This window comes from Gambusia affinis, linkage group LG05 (assembly GCF_019740435.1).
Source record: "Gambusia affinis linkage group LG05, SWU_Gaff_1.0, whole genome shotgun sequence".
NCBI classification, from domain to species: Eukaryota; Metazoa; Chordata; class Actinopteri; order Cyprinodontiformes; family Poeciliidae; genus Gambusia; species Gambusia affinis.
In genome coordinates this window covers 10,674,232-10,692,110 of record NC_057872.1, presented here as the reverse complement: position 1 = coordinate 10,692,110, position 17,879 = coordinate 10,674,232, and the positions used below count along the sequence as shown (strand labels likewise).

At 37.8% G+C, this 17,879-nt stretch overlaps 1 protein-coding gene across 1 annotated transcript in view; it reads left to right on the top strand.

Annotated features, from left to right (window-relative positions):
• Positions 1–814: 814 nt before the first annotated feature.
• The window catches only part of LOC122831282 (A disintegrin and metalloproteinase with thrombospondin motifs 16), a 50,646-nt gene continuing 33,581 nt past the window's right edge, over positions 815–17,879 (top strand). Inside the window, exons 1-7 of the mRNA XM_044117364.1 lie at positions 815–1,419; positions 1,560–1,647; positions 5,823–6,181; positions 13,621–14,041; positions 14,881–15,083; positions 16,266–16,349; positions 16,785–16,944. Of these exons, the coding sequence (XP_043973299.1) occupies positions 1,330–1,419; positions 1,560–1,647; positions 5,823–6,181; positions 13,621–14,041; positions 14,881–15,083; positions 16,266–16,349; positions 16,785–16,944 (1,405 nt within the window). The 5' untranslated portion in view covers positions 815–1,329. The remainder of the gene's footprint in view (positions 1,420–1,559; positions 1,648–5,822; positions 6,182–13,620; positions 14,042–14,880; positions 15,084–16,265; positions 16,350–16,784; positions 16,945–17,879) is intronic.

The window sequence follows — 17,879 nt, the reverse complement described above, 5'->3', positions numbered from 1 at the left end:
GATTAATTCGGATCAGCTCCCACAGATGGATGATATTATATATATATATATATATATATATATATATATATATATATATATATATATATATATATATATATATATATATATATATATATATATATATGTAAATTGGCATTAAATGAAATTTGACTGCACTGTATTGTGACCAAGCAAAAAATTTGAACCACTCTGGATGACTGACCTGATCAGATGACTTATTTCTGCAAATAAATTGTTTATGTTTATCTAGTAAAATGCCTTAAAATTATATTTATTATGAATTGCCCCTAGATAAATGCACTGTACAGAAATAAATAAATTAACAGTTAAAACACATTCAGTTGCAATTAAGTATGGAAAGTGAATGTCATTGATTTCAGCTCAGTGCAATATTGACAAATCACTTAACTGCTAATAGAAAGCAAATTAACACATCTGCATATGGTCTCAGGAAGTTAAAAATACAAACATATCAGGAACACCTTGTGTAACAGCAGCTTCTTTCATGAGTAAAATGGTAGGCTATTCGTGATTGGTCATGCATATTACCAAGTAATCATGACAAATGCTCCCTTTTTTGTCATAGAGGCGAAGGACATCTACACAAAAAAAGTTTCAGTCATATTTAATCCAAACTGTTTTGATGGGATACAGGGACATTGTTTTTTTATTATTAGTATTATTGCCCGTGAATTACTGCCGTTTGTTATGAATGAATTGCGGAAGCGATCGATACAAACGCAGGTGCCAAACGTGATTGGCTGCAAGCCGGAGTCTAGTTATCACCACCCCCTGCGCTCACTCCTCTGAACACACACTGTTACGTTCAGTGCTGCCTCGGCAGACTCCACTGAGGAAAGGGCTCAGTGCGACTCTCATACAAGTCTGCTATTGCCAATAAGAATCACGGCCTATTTATGACAATCACATGATTTCTCTGGGAGTCCAAGTGGTCCGCAGGGGGTCACTGGGCAGCGAGAGACACCGAGCGCGGCAGAGGGAGTGAGTGCTGAGGGAGACTGGGGGGGAATGATTGTTGTTGGGAGAAAAGGAAACATGACTTAACAGGGGAGAGGACTTGAGTTCATGCACTTTCTTCTTTCATCTGGACTCTGCGCTTGGAGAGGAATGGAAACCAAAGTGGTTCATTTAAGGAAGACTACATCTAAAACTGGTTGATGCTTTGTTCAACAAACTGCTGCAGCCGCTGTTTGACTTCTCAACTCAAGCTGCTGGAAGCTCTCCCGAGTCTTTTTTTTTCTTTTCTTTTCTTTTTTTTTTTTTGTCTTAATATATGCTGTATACATAAAAAGGTGATCCAGAGAGATGGCTTTATTGCGCCTTTTTCATGGAGTAGATATAACCCTGACGCTGTGGTTGATTTTGTGCGTTGTCTGCTTTGTCACATCGAGCAAAGTAAGTCTGCTGCACTGGATTAATTATCTCTTTAGCGCACGTGTCTGCATATCTTATTAAGTCATCACATTATAATGTAATTGTTGAAAGCATACTAGTAGGTTTCTGGGAGACACGCTCACTCTCCCGTTTCTTCGCAGAGCGTGCTTCTGAATAATGGTGCAGACCGTGCCGGATATCAAGGTGCCTCGGCGGTTCTACGGTCGCTTAATTTGCCTCTCCACACAGGTAGGTCAGGTCTTTAAAGCTAATAAATATCTAACTGATTAAATCCCAAATGTTAGTTTTCGTGTTGTGATGTGCGTGTGCAAGCATACTTGTATTATGGCGAGCTTTTCTGCAGTGTCCGAATCCAAGAAAGTCTTTCCGCTGCTGCTTGCATCTCTGAGTCACCGCTCACCTGTGCGCTGCGTTTCCTCTCTTCACCACAGGGAGGCGACACACAACCTGGCAGAAAATAGCTAGTGTCTGCTGTTGCAGCAGCTGATCTCTGTTATCCGCATTATTGTTTTAGTGATTAAAATGATTTACCTTCTGTATGACGGAAGGTAATAAAACAATACATGTTTACTAAAATTATAGAATAAACTACCCAAAGATCTGAGAAAAGGTTTTACAATGCACTGGTTAGCTAATTATCTATTAGCTAATTATTAGTGTAAGCAAGCATATTCGTCTACTTTTCGAGTTTGGATTTCAAGGCTGAGTCTACTTTTTTTATTTTTATTTTTATTTTTAAGAAATACTTTGTTTATTATATTCTCACTTTTATGTGTGATACTCCACTTCCTCATGCTTTCATTGGCATGTCAGATATTTATCTATATCAAACATTTACAACATATTTGACACGATGGATTATAATGGAGAATATAAATTCACTGCTCACACCGGTGTTGACTTTAAGTCAGAGTGCTCACTGTTTTATCAGTGCTAATGACCGTCAGGACTCACTAAACCAACACACTAACAAACAGCAAGATCTTGTCTCAGTTCAGCAGACGTCAGCAGACAAACTTTGTGTGTCTGTGTGCACTTTTCCCGCAGACTCTTTGTTTGAGTATTGTCAGACACGGGTCAGTGCAGCTGTTTTTTTTTTTTTACTTGGAGTGGGACTGCTAACTAGAAGAGGGGGTGTCTGCATATGGCTGTATATGTGCGCCTGTGCTAATGATGCATGACAAAACTGTGACTGAGAGGATCCATTTTTGCTTACATCTACATGCCTTACACCTAAGCGCTGCATTACTACTCAATCAAACAGATTAATTGCAATGGCTAACACTTAAAGACTCGATGGTTGCCTTCCTCTCTAGCTAGAAACTGGTGCAGTCTACGCAAAGTAAGGTGCTTAAAATATATGTATGTCTTAATGAGACTGGATGTATGTCATTCTGTGGGCAAGATCTTTATGACTGCCTCAAGATGGACCGCAAAACAAAGTTCAAATCCCCAGTCAGTCGCACTGCTTGTGATGACACACTGTCTACCAACCTGCAGAGCCAAACCATGTGTCTGGACTATATTTACTTACTATTAAAGCAGCTCACTCTGCACATGACCAAAAAAATGACTGTAACTCACAATACATTCAAGATTACTATTATTAAATTGCCTTTTAACCTGACAAAATGACCCATGACTCTGTCAATGGTACACTGTAATAATGTGTTTAATATCTTGCAGAAGTTTTAACATCTTGGAACATTAATAGTTTGTCATGTTGTAAGCACAAACTTTGACATGTTTTCTTGTGTTTTTGTAAGAGAGGTCAATACTGAGTTCTTTTAAGCATTGTAGTCAAGACCTCTTGAGTACAAGAGGTCTTCACTAGACCGTTTTTAGTCAAGAGGATCTTGACTACATTTGTACTAAGAGGTTTAGCTCAAATGTAAAGCTTTGATCTAAAACCTTTAAGTTTTAGCTGATGGTCATTATTATTGTCCTACTGGAAGGTGAACCTCCTCTCCGTTCTCTAGCAGCTTTTATTCCAGTATTCTCTGTGGTTAGAATCATCTCTTTAACCATTTACTCTGACCAGCTAGCCTGTCCTTAATGAAGAAAACTCTTGACATGGTGAAGGCATGTCACGGTGATTGCCAAGTTTGCTTGCTGTGCCACTTTGTATGCAAGGCAAAAATTTTTACTTTGGTCTAGTTTAACAGTACCTTCTGCCCTATGTTTGCATTGTCCCCACTAGTTAGTGGCAAACTGATTTCTGTGGTATTCTTACAATGTTATTTTTCTTTCCTCTTGTTATTCTAAAAGATCTGTTGATCGCTCCAACTCTTCAAGAGTTCGATATTCAAGCATTCTTTACTTTGTTAAATATTAAATAATTGGTGAACACTGTATTATACATTCAAAACTTGGAACATTGTTTTATGACATATGTTTCACTGTAACAGCATGACCTTTATGATGAGGGTGTATCACAGTGAAGACTTAAAACTGCGCTGTTCAAATGAATGATGCACTTTAGAAATACATTTTTATTTCAAAACCAAAAATGTTGTACCTCCCAAATCAAAATTATACTTCATTTTCTACTGGTCAACCACATAAAACCCTTGTTAACTACTCTGAATGTTGTAGATGCAACATTACAACTACAGAGTAGGAATATTTTTGACAGGCAATTTAAATTGCAACTTTCTGCTACAGTTAATAGAACTGTTGTTATTTTTGGGGGAAGGAGGTTTGTACTTTTAGGGGAGTTTACTAAGCGATCATTACATTTTGAAGAACTGTCCATTAGTTTCTCTTACCAGAGGACTATTGTATGTATAAAAGTTTGAGGGGACAGGCTTGTGACCCCCTACCATGCTCCTGTATGACCTGCAGTTATGCAGCCTGAAATGCAGTAAAACACTAAATCTAACATAACTCACATTCTGCAGAGGGGTCTGTTTCGGAAAAGCCTGCTTTACTTGTAATTATGTCTTGACCCTGCCAGCAGAAATATACGAGTAAGGTCAAGGAGAACATAAAAAAAGAAATGGGAAAAGATATGTTATACTTTTTTTTTTATTATTCTAGATGAAATACAGCGAGGAGAACAATGTTCACTTTGTTATAATCAGCACAGACTTAGGAGAAAAGTGTTTCATTCTTGCCAAGGAATTAAAAAAGTGTTTTGCATTTTTGGTTTTTCTTGCATTCCAGTCGTTTCTGAATCATTTCCCACAAAAAAAACAAAAACAAAACTGAATATCAAAGCTACTAATATTGAACTTAATTGGTCAGAAAGGAAATATTCTAGTAGCTAGGTAGGCAGTTGGGTCCTATGAGTTTAAACAGACCAAGTGTGAAAACAAAGATGCATATGTGAAAGAGGATATTGTGTGAAATTATATACTAATCATACTGGCAGAGCCTATAATATAAGACTGGAAGTATTGTTAAGACCTAGGGTTGTTTCAGTTGATTTAGTAATGCCATGGACCCCATTTCATGGTGTCAGTCTATTTACAATGCATCTGGAAAGTATTCAGAGCACTTCACTTTTTCCACTTTCTGTTGTGTTACAGCCTTATTCCAAATTGTATTAATCTCTCTCATAAAACATCTGCACAGAAATGCCCCATCATTACAGAAACATGACTGCTCTCATTTCTGGCTGTTTTCAGGTTAATAAAAACACTTGTGTATATAATGAGTTAAAGAAATCAAAACGTTGATACTCGCATGCTAACCATCCATGCTGAAACATGGAAGTGGTAGGTTCACAGATTGGATTCGTTTTGCTGCTGCAGCTGAATGATTTATAAGCATTGATGCCGCAGGGATTTTTAAGTAAAGTTCTTGTATCCATGCAATTCTAAAATAAATGTAGAGCTGGACAGACAAAATGTATTCGAACACACAATGTTGTGAAAATATAACAATATTTTAAACTTTAATCAAATGGCATTGGTTTGCAATAATCTGCTGTAGATATAAGAAATTTCACCAAAATTAACAAGGGGATTGTATAGTATAAATTTGTAGAAAATGAACATTTTTGTTTCTAAGCGGACTGGATCATTATTGCATTTTTTATGCTTAGATTCCCTTTACAACATCATAAATCTATTGAATCCATTATGGCAACATCCAAGATATTTGGGCTTATTTTTGCCCTGTCACTGAGTAAATAAACAAGTTTTATATTGCCACATATTTCTTAAATTGTGTTTTACTTGTTTAGGTTCAAGGCTTTCTTAAAAGTCAGAAGTTTTGAATGATAATCAAACAAAAACTTTTTCCAGGCCTTCTCTATGTCCAGAGAGCAAACACTGTTGTTAAATGCCTGTGTAGCTGCTTAGATTGCATTCGAATTCAAGGGCTTCAATATTTATACAATTTTGCATAAATAATTTTCTTTCCCCGTTTGTTCCTGTCCTCTTTTATTTTCCATCCAGAATATGAAATAGTAACCCCATATGAGGTTAACCACCAAGGTGTGTACATCTCTCATGAAATCGCCCATCATAAGCGTAGGAGACGACGTCGATCCCTGACTTCAGATGCAGAACATCCAGACACTGGAAGCAGTCGCGAAGCAGTCCACTTCCAGCTCAGGGGCTTGGGCCAGGATTTCCACTTGGAGCTGAGGGAGGCTTCAGAGAGCCTGATGGCACCTGGCTTCACTGTTCAGGTCTTGGGAAGAAACCGCACAAAGAGCCTGAGGGCCTACCACCAAGACGACCACTGCTTTTACCAGGGGTCGCTGAGGTCAAGGGTCAACTCCTCAGTGGCACTGTCCACATGCCTGGGAATGGTGAGTCTGAACACGCTCAGAATCAGGTTGCAGCCTATTCCAGGTAGAAAAAAGGGAGAAAATGCTCTACCTAGCAGAACTATACAAGAACTTTTATTAAATTTTTTCACCTTACAACTGCACATTGTGATGTATTTAGTTGGGATGGTTATGCTGTTTGTTCCCTCATTTTTGTTAGCTAAACTGTGAAACCGTCAGAGAACAGTTGTGTTGTAGGCTGATTAAATGACACACAGGTGGACTCTATTTACTAATTAGGTGTGTTCACAAAGCAATTGGCTACACCTGAATACATGTGCCACCCATTCTTTAAGGCTTTTTTTTTGTAAACTGGTTTGAAAATCTGTCCATCCACTTCACAATTATGTGATATTTTGTGTTTCGATATCAAATAAAATACCATAAATACATCAATGTTTGAAGTTGCAATATGGCAAAATATATATAAAAAAAACAACTGCAAAGCAAACTTAATTTTTGTTTCTTTTTAATCTGTCAAAAGGTCATTTGAACTGAAAGTGCATCTCTGGGACAATCTTGATTTAGTTTAGGTTTTGGCAGCTTTTACATTTGTCATGGAGTGCTTTAATCACACTCCCCGAATTACAAAAAATCAGGAGTTTGGGAGCCAAATAAACTTAACTGGTCTTGATAGTGTGATGATATAAACACACTGAAGCCCGCACATCAAGAAACAAAGAAGTTAGCAGCCCATTTGGGCTTTCATCTGAAAAAATGAGACTAAAATTTAATCAAAAGTAAATCAGACAACAGTGAGATTACAGTTGTATTTGTAAAGTGGGAGGAGAAAATTGGTATTTAACCCAGAAATGTCTAATTGAGACTAGGCACTGGATTACTTGATGCTCAATAGAAATGTTGAAAACTTTATTTGGTATTCGCCAAATAGCATTTTACTCGAGGAAATATCAGTGGAAATTTGCTTATAGAAGGGTCACTTGGGTATGCAAACTTTTCAGAACAAAAGCAATGTACATTCAGAAACCATAATCTGTGTTTATTCCCATCTAAGGGTGTAAAGCACCACCTGCATGTTTTTTTTTTTGTTGTTTTTTTTTTTCTGGTGGTTTAATAAGACAATTTAGTTTATGTCAGGCGTCCCTCCTCAGCTTAACAAAAGTAATTTCATTCAGGTACTGAATGAAATCTGCTAAAGAGAAATTTATACTTTTTTTGTTAGTTTGTGCAGGAACATGGCCTAATTTTAACAGTGACCACTGTGGTCTTTGTCTGACACAAAGGTGATATAATACAAAAAATAATAATCCTGAAAGAATGACATTTGGTAAGTCAGAGTGCTGACCCCTATTATTTGAGCCCTCTTATCCCAATAAAAAAATACTAAACTTTTATGTACATAGGTATGATCCTCTTAGTTTTAAAATCCTATACGTATTATTTTCTCGATTTTCACAAGGAACATTTCTTAACATAATAACATGACTCACTTTAACCACAGCCTGGCGCTTGTCTTTAACTGTATTAAAAGCCTGAGTCATACTGGTAATGTTTAGATTCATAGAAACCACTGCTGTGTCTGAGAATTGCCCTTTGAAACTAGAGGTTTCAAATTGCACATCTCAAGGGACACTTGCTCATCTGTACGTGTGTATCTCCTCAGAGGAGTTCCAAATAAAAGATTTGGCCATGAAGAGCTGCAGTGCCCATAAATGTGGTTCTCACGGTTGATTTTGGGCAGGTCAAAGTGGGCCATTGCATCCAAAGGGAATTGGAATTTTTCTGGTGCAAGTTGGGAAACTACAATTATTTGTCTGCAATCAAAGATATTAAAGCTTGAGGGGAAAGATAAAGATAAGGTTCCTAAAATGTCCACATGTCCCATACTAGGCTCCGAACCATGTTTTGTTTTTATAAACACGGGTTTTCACATCATTATCTCACCAAAAGCAACTGATTATAAGCTAAATAGTAACATTAATCTAGCCATTAAATTAAACTCCCCCAGAGAAGTACCTATAACACAAGTTTTATTTACTTTTATTTTTGTTTTGTTTTTTTATGTCGAGAAGATTTAGTTAGTTTTAGGTTAGAGAGAAATAATCTTAGGATGTCCTAATGCATAGATGCATGTCTTATACATCAGCATCAATAATTAAGCAGTGAATACATTTTTAATTCATCATTCATGGTTTTTTAGAGAGATACTATCCCACAACCTACACAAGCAATGAGAAGACTGTTGACTTTACAATAGTCCATAAGAGAGTCATTAGTTAAGTTTTTATTTTGTCTTTTTTTTTTTTTTACTTCTAATTCTGTGCCTGACTGATGTACAAGTGCATCTCAACAAATAAGAACATAATCACAAGAGTTATTTTAGTCTAGCAACTCAAGTCACAACATGACACTAACATCAATTCATTACACATAAAGTAATGCTTCTTCAGGCATTTATTTCTGTTCATTTGGAGGAATTAGTCTTAAGATGTAGCACTGACATGGCTTACAACTGTTGTATTTCTTGTGACTCACTCCTAGACAACATCTGAGGTGTCTTTTCTGGGTTAAGGAGAAAAAAGGACCAGCCTGTTGCTTGGTGATCTAATGTCTTTTCAGACTTGAAATTGGATCAGAGACTGACTTAAGTACCATCACGCATTGCAGGCAAATTGCCTTATACTGCTACATTGTGCACAAGACAAGGGGCCGTGCTATGACATGGAAATGCAAAGATTTTATTGGGAAAGTGATTACTTTTTCCTGCTCTAATTGAGCCAGCCCCTAGACTTGGTGGACTGACATGATTGTATATTTCATTTCAAAATAAGGATCTCATAGAACATAGACATACTGGGACCAGGTGCTTCTGGTCTAGTGTGGTTTGTCCACATTTCATCTGCAAGTGTAGGTTCCCCGTGTTTTTGTAAGTCCAAGGCCAAAGTAGCGTTCATTATATTTCATTTTATTAGACCACTTATTGTTTCCCTCTGCTGACAAACTGTATCCAGATGCTGTTTGTATTTTACAACAAGACTTGGGACATATTCAAACTGCCAAAGATTCAAGAATCGGAATTAATCAATGACAACAAGATTATCACACTTATTGGGCTGGCTTACTTGCCTGACCAAAACCCCATCAAATACTTTTGCAGTAATTAAATTTATGGGACACTAGAAAAATGTATGCGCCATTATCAAAGCAACTGAGGCTCATTAAAACCTTAGCATTGTCACTGTCTATCTGCATCTTCTTTCTAAATGTAATTACTAGAATAAATGATCTTTTTAGCAATATCCTACTTTGTTATGGATGCACTTATATCGGCCAAGTTTGACAACAAGCAAATACTGGCAACGGAGTCTCCCTAGGCATCCTCAATTTACCATGATACAACTTTGATCTGCTTTTTGTTAACTATTGTTGAGTCTTTTATCCTAAAGAAAAATATTATTGGTTCAAAGCCCTTACCGAGCGCAGATGTGCCTGGTTGATAAATGTAAAATAGAAAGCATAAGAAATCATAGTAAAAAAAAAAGATCAAGAGATGAAGGTTTTAAGGGTCTTTACAACAATAAATCCCTACAAGGGCGAGTGATGGGAGAAAAGTAACAGACGCCTTTTCAACTTTCCCCTTCTGGCAGCCCGGATGGTAGTTATTCCAGCTTTGATGACAGTAGAGAGATCAACCATGAAACTCCCTTTTCTCACAAGCAAGGCATTGGTGGAAGAAACGTAGCATGCCAGTCTCACTAAACTCACAATCCACCTGCCAAATATTTTCATACTCTGGACGGTCACACACATGTGAAAGTACACATCATATTTCTGTTCCTCCTTTGTGTCGACTTTATGTTGCGGCATCTTGACTGGCTTTTATTGGGGTGGGTATTACAGGGTCAGCAAAGGGCTTTGCAGAGATTTTCACTTTAGCAACATTAATCTTTTTTTTGTTTAGTTTTTATCTTTTAGTTCCTCTGCGTGGAGTTTGGCCATATTCAAAGGTAAAAGACAGGGGAATATTGTAACTCCAATACCAATCTAGTATTGGAATATGTCTGGGAATAAAACCCAAATCAATATAGTTAATGTGCAACAATTTAATTTTTTATTTTTATTTTTTTTTGCCAAGTAAGATTATGTTTATATAGTCATATGTGAAAAGTAGGAGTAGTATGTGGAAAAATAACATTTGGAGATTTTTTTAAGACTCTTTCTAAAGAGTTGGTAAGAAATTAGTTGAGTAGAAAATCTAGCATTCAAGGATTTTTTTTTTCAAATTCCCATTAATATTTTCCCTTTAAATTCTTCTGTATGGCTTTGTATAGTAATTCTCTCCCACTTCTACCACAAACCTTTTTTTTCTTTCTTCTGCTAAAGTGCTGCTGTATTATTTTTCCCCTGAGGCTAGCAGAAGCAGTGATAATTTCATGCTGCACACTTGTCCCACCTCTGGGATTTCCAAGATTATAAGAGGGATGCTCTACTGATCTGATAGAGCTTTGAAAAGAGGATAGTGTGGTCTTGACATGTCGCTATATCCAATGTGTTGCATACCATTCATGAACAAATCTGGAAAAAGAACAATCTTGCCTGTTTTATCATGTGTGAATATCAATCATTGTTTTCCTAGTCAAGTAAAGTAGTTTTCTGGTGGATCAGAGTCGTGTCCTGGTGGAAATTCCCAATTAATTTGGAGAACTAAATAAGAGAGAGGCACATATTGCTCATTCAGGTGCACCTTGTAATGCACTGAATGCCCCTCTTCCTTTCCGTTATAGTTTTCTCACCCGCCCGCCCCCATTCCTGTTGCTGCTTGTCCGTGTGAGTCTTGACTCTGGAGAGCCCAGCTGTTTGCGCCCTCCCAAGTAGTGCTTCAGCATTTTATGACAGCTATTTGCACCTAGTGGAAGACAGTGTGTAATCTGATGACTCTGGCAATGGAGAACTGGGACGAGTGTGACCCAGTCTCCTGAGATAGACAAAAAGTCTTCAAAAGGTCACGTTTTGCAGACTTTTTGTGCAAACTATTAAACCATTGAGAAAGCTGCGCTGTCTCCCGGCTTTTGAGGCAAGACAATGAAAATATATGCATACGGGTATTATTATTATTTTTTTTTTACAAGGCTTAAGTCCAAGATTGTCTCCAGCTCTGAATGTCTCTCTCTATGTGTTCTTCTGTTGTGCTGGTTATCTTTGTCAGGAAACAACAGTAACTTTATGGTTACTCTTGCAGCTGACAAACAAACACCTGCAATCATGAACTGCTTTCCATAAAACTGCTTTTTATGAGGGCATAAAAATTGACATATTTGAAAAAGTATGGACTTACATTTATACTCGCAAACATTCATCTAACTGTAACAACGTTTTTGCCTTTTTTTGCATACACGCATAAATGTTGTACTGTAGTCAGACTTTCTGTTCTCCAAACACTCTTTCTGTCAAACAGCTTTTACTATCTGCTTCAGCCCATTTTTCTGTCTCTAGTGACAAAAGACCTCACACTCCACTCAGCAAAAGGGCAAGGGAAAAAAAGGACTGCAGTCAATTAAATGTGTTTCAAAGAAATGACAGAATTTGCCAAATGTGTTAAGTCTAATGCTCCAAAGCCAGCGGACGGTCAGCACAAATATGTTGCATCTTTGGAGAGATTGAAAGAGACAAAAGCACATCCAAGTCATGTAGTCTGTGGTAGTCATTAGAGGACTTTCTTTTCTTTTTTTCAGAAGAAGACAAAAATAAAATTTTCCAATAGATTAAGAATTGCAATTTAACCTCTAAAATGAAAACGTTTCTTCTTTACCTAGTCCTAATAAAGGAAACTTGTAATCACTGATGTACAAAATTTGGTGTTAAAATTTTTGCCATTTTGATAAAAAATATGAGCTAATAAACAAACAATTGTTTTTTGTTCTTGGTTTTTTTTTCCTCTTTTTTTCTCCAAAAAATTTTTACGACGCTAGTGGCTCGTATTTTTTTGCGACAGCAGGCAGACAGGAAAGAGGGAAGGACATGCAGCAAATGTTACCGGGACCGGGAGTCGAGCCCGCAACATCCACGTCGAGGACTAAGGCCTCCAAATGTGCGACATGCTAAACCCCTGCGCCACCACAACACGCCCCAAACAGTTGCTTTTTTTTTTTCTTTTCTTTTTTTTTTTTGCCACACTCCAATGACGCAAATCCCTTGTGCCACCACATCCTAATTGTTCTCAGTTGGATTGAGATCTGGTGCGTGTGGAGGCCAAATTAAGTACCATGATCTCATTGTCATGTTCAAGAAACCAGTTTGGGAAGACTTGAGCTTTGTTACGTAGCACATTATACTGCTGGAAGTAGCAATTAGAAGACTGGTACATTGTGATCATGAAGGAGTAAACGTGGCCATAATGTTTAGACAATGCTTAGTTAATAGTAAGAGGCCTACAGCCAAATATATCCACCACAGCATTACCCCACCACAAGAGTGAGCCATGAATATAAGGCATGCTTTTATGTTTTACGACAAACTTCTACCATTGAAATGTTGCATCGGAAATTAAAATTTATCACACCAGGGAAAATTCTTCCGATCTGTAAGTGTCCAATTTTAGTGAGCCAGCGGGAATTATAGCTTTAATGTTTTTAGCTGACAGAGGACCCGATATGGGCTGTTGCTGTTGTAAGCCATCTGCTTAAAGTGCATTAAGAGAGGGAGTTCTGCATATATTGGTTATAGCAAGTGGTGTTTATTCTCCTTTTGCCTTTGACATCAACAATGCATTTTCATCCACACACAACTGGACATCCTCTTTTCTTCAGACCATTTTCTGTAAATCACAGAAATCACAGTAGCTTGTTTTTTGTAATACTGAGACTAGCATGTCTGGCTCCAACAACCATTCTACTTTCAAAGATTTGCAAAGTTATTTGAAAAATGTATTCTGAAACTTAATTCAAATCCTTTAACACAGTTAAAGCAGTAAACATGTCTAAGCTGAGCTGTAAACAAGAGTGTAAGTTGTGAATGAGTGAATGTTTCTCGCACTACGCAAGTCTTGCTCATAAGTAGCTACTGACCTAAAACAAGAAAACAGATGTTAGGGGTGAAGAGCCTAGGCTAATAATTGAGCCGCACAGAAGTTTAATGGGTTCAGATTTGGAGTGACCAAAGGTCACATTCTGTCTAATTACTGATCAAGACAAGTTGAGGAGCTCAACCAACAGCAGAAGCGAGGTAACATGTTGTAGCTATTAAGCAAGTTCAGCCCTTAGGCTATGTTTGTTAGAAGAAAAAATTCTACCTCCCAAGTGCGCAGGATAATTTGCCCCCTGGTTATCATTTTTAACTATTTTTGGATGAAAAAAAAAACACCAAAGCCTGACATATTTATTCACTGCTGATGGGTTCTTTGAAAAGTTAGTCTGCCCAAGAGTAAGGGCGTTAGCTGAGTCGACTTTTTGTTTTGTCTCTAGTCAGGTTTTATCCGAACGCAGGATGCAGACTACTTTCTAAGACCAGTGTCACGTAGCCTGGCAGAGGAGGAGAACTTCACCGCTCCCGTCAGTCACCAGCCACACATCCTCTACAGGAGCGATGGAAACTCCTGGTCAAAGCAGAGCTATCACAAGCTGCAGAAGAGATCCACTGATGCATCTCATCACAAACCACACAGACGCTTCCTCTCCTCAACAGAACCCACCTACACGGCATATGAAGGTGATCAATACAGATCACCCTTAAAGCAAAAAAGTTACATCCACGTAAACCCGGGTGAGAAAATTAACGTCATGAGTCATGGAGACCGACTGAAGCGTCGAGAAAGCAGCCGTCACCACAGAGATTACAGACACGGGGAGAGGCAGAGGCAGCACTTCTGTGGCAGAAGGAAGAAATGTATGTAAGGGCAATTTCTCATTTATTTTCCAAACCAACAACATTCATCTTCCTCATTGTGTTTAGAAATACTTAGAATTTCTACAGTTACTTTGTGCCCACATGTTAAGCAGAGAACTTGGAATGAAGTACTGTAGAAATACCACATTAACATTTCTTTTTTTTCACTTATGATGTAAGTAAATGTATTAGTAGGTCAAAATATGTAACTTTTTCCCCCACATTTAAGTTGTTTGTATTTCTATACTGTTCAATTCCATTCACAAATTTAAAAACATAGCAATGGTAGACTGTAACATTCAAAATTATTCATAAACATTTCAAAATATAAGGTTCTGCACTGACAGTGTTTTGCTTTCATTTTTCAGGATCAATATTTAAAGATTTGATTTAAGTGTTCATTCATTTCATGGTAACTGTAATTTTTACCTGAACATGATGCTTATTTGAGGTGTTAAGGACTTAAGGTTTAGTTACTCAGTATTCATCATGTCATCCACATGAGCAGACATGAACCAGGGTCTTCTACCACCAAACAAACATGAGACGCAACTCACTTCTGTCATACTAGGGCCCAGAATTTAACCACACACACACATAAATAGTCAGTGTGTGGGTTTTGCGTGTGGAATTAGGGAGGATTGCAAAACCCACTCTTGCGTATGAAGATCAGTAAGCAGCTATTTGTGGTAGCTCACCAAAGTAAATGTTCAATAAGGACTCTTAAGTCCAATTACTCAACATTACCCAACTTAACTGATCAGTTGTAACAAAATAAAAAATTGGAATGAGTGTTATTTAATTTGAATTACTTTTTGTCTTGTAATTATTTTTGACAGATATGCCTAAACCTCCAGAGGAGGACGTTTTTGTCCTTCCAGATGAGTATAAGATTGTCCCCAGGAACAAGCGGGCAGTGCTGATGAAGGATCAACCCAATCAGAAGCTCAATGTGGAGATGCTTGTTGTAGTTGACAAAAAGATGATGGACAATCACGGCCATTCGAACATCACTACATATGTTCTTACAGTGCTTAATATGGTGAGAGAAACTTCTATGCTGCTACTAACAGGCTATCGGTCATGGATGTTTGAATTAGTTGACGCCAGACTGTCATGGGAAGGTCCCAAAAAAAATGCAAGCTATGATAGTTCTTTGGGTAATGAGTGCCATGGTTTTTAAGATAGGCTATTCTGTGACAAGCTAAAAAAGTTTTCTTCTGGTAGCTTAAAACTAAAAATGATGTATTAAACCAATACTAAGCAACATAATCAGAGCACTGTAATATGGAAAATATTTAACCTTCCGTCATACATTTTTAAAACGTAGTCATGGTAGCCTATCATTTTCGAAATGATCAACACAGTAGACTAGTTTTAAAAAATACAAGGTTGTGAGCTGGCACTGGTTTGTTTTCTTTTTTGGGTGTATTTATTCAAGAGTCCTTTCATGTGTTGTCAATGCACAGATTGTAACTTTAGCTGAACATGCAGTTGATTTGAGGTGTGAAGGCTTAGGGTTTAGTAACTGGATATCCATGTCTTTTCTAAAGTCTGAAAGACACAGGCAGCTATCAGAAAGCACACATCTACAAACATGAAACTGATACGGAGTGAGGTCATTGGAACGGCTTTCAGTGTCCCTCTGCTGATCTTAGCTCATCTGCAAGCAAGGTCCGTCACGCTCGTTTTGCTACTTAATGACTGACTGACAAATCCAAAGATAATCCCTCTATTTGCAAAACATAGTTCTGTCTAGTAGACCCGCCATGGAGGAGTCGCCTAAATACAGAGCGAAGATCCACAGAAAACACCCAAATCCTTAACTCTACCTGCCAGCTCTCTAGAGTGTTAAGAAGAACATTTGATATTTGTTGAAAAGGTAATTAAATACATCAGTCAAGTAATCACATAGGTTTCTGTTTTTTCCTGAGGCAGAATGAAAAGGCAAATGTGTTTTATGATTACTAATTTAACATAACATACTTTATGTTGTGTACCTGAAAACACAGACGCTCCATGGAAACTGTTTCCTTCAGGTGGCAGCCAAAACATGCTGAATCACTGGGACTCTTTTGTTCAGAGTAGGATGTGCAAATCTAAACCTCTGTCAAACACCGCGGCTCTGCCAAAATGTGTCGCTGAAAAGCAAGTTATAGATAAAATAAAGCACAAAAAAGGTGTGTCAATAAATGTTGTCTTCTTTGTGTGCTCTTCCTTGTAGGTTTCCAGTCTATTCAAAGATGGCACTATTGGAGGCAATATAAACATAGTTATAGTGGGTCTCGTTCTCTTGGATGAAGAGCAGGTGAGGATATACATGCCAAGTAAAATGTCCGCACATCATCAAAATTGAGCCAAGTAAAAGTAGCAATGAGCCTTGGAAAGAAAAAGACTGCATGTGTCAGGTCTCCTATTCTAAAAGGGTAAATATTAGGATTATTTTCATTGGATTGCTGTAAGTTTTATGAGGGAAATTTGAGGGCAGGAGTTGAAATAAACATCAAGATGCATTGAAACTCATGCTTTAGTAGGAGAATAATGTTTTACATCCCCCGTACAGTAAAGTACATGGAATGGAGTTTCATCCTTCCTTGAAAATAGAAGGATGAAACTTTAATATCCATCCAAATATCATTTTGGTGGAATTAGGGAGTGTTGCAACAAAACAGGCAACAATTCTTTATCTTTGTGAAGACTATACAGTCTTATGTTCTACTTTTTTATCTACTGTCTCTCTCAGGATGGCTTGGTAATCAATCACCATGCCGACCACACTTTAAACAGCTTTTGCCACTGGCAGTCAACTCTTGGGGGCAGAGAAGGCCGACACCACGATCATGCCATCCTTCTTACAGGACTCGACATCTGCTCTTGGAAGAATGAGCCCTGCGATACCCTGGGTATGACTTCATTGCCCTGATGGCAGCTGGAGTGCTCAAAATTTGAATAATATCAAACACTTACTTTAAAACTTTTGATGAGTAGTAATTGTAATGATTGTAGTGTGGTGATGAACTCTTGAGGACGTAATATGCACTCTAACACAAACATCGGTACTTCAACTCACAAGTTTGTCTCTAGTCAAAGAAATACTCTGTCAGCCTTTCTTTGTGTAATGGAAACATGTGCTGTCCACATTGAGAAGTGTGGCAGCCAGACAATGTGCTGCACAGAGGCCACAAGTACAACTAGGCAAAGGTACAATGCCTTGCAAAAGTAGTTATACTGCTCTAGCTTTTTAGCACTTTTAATATGCTAAAATCACAGACATCATTGATTTTTACTGGGATTTCATGTGACAGAACAACAGAAAGTTGTATAACTGTGAGAAATGGATGGAAGACTTTTTTTATTATTATTATTTTTACCTGAAAAGTGTAGCCTTCATTTGTGTTGGCCCTCTTCAATCTGATGCTCCCAAACAAAACAGTGCAAGGAAATGTCTTCAGAAGTCAACTAATTAGTTATTAGATGCCACCTGTGTGTTGTTTCATCCTAAATACAAATCCAACTGATGGCCACAGAGGTTCGTAAGAGAATATTAGTGAACTAACAGCATCACAAAGACTACAACAAAGCTAAGAGATCTGAGTTTAAGTAGCATAGCAGATTAAAGCAGGGTTGGGTTATGAGTCAAGACTGCAGGCCTAAAATCACTGGTCAATCTATAAACTGAAAATGCAAAGGGTACGGGCCAAATGGACATATATTTTTAAACATTTTCTGCTAATGGTCGTTCTGTGGTGGCATAGGGGATAGCGCGACCCATGTTTGGAGGCCTTGAGTCCTCGACGCAGCTGTCGCAGGTTCGACTCCCGGATCCGACGATATTTGC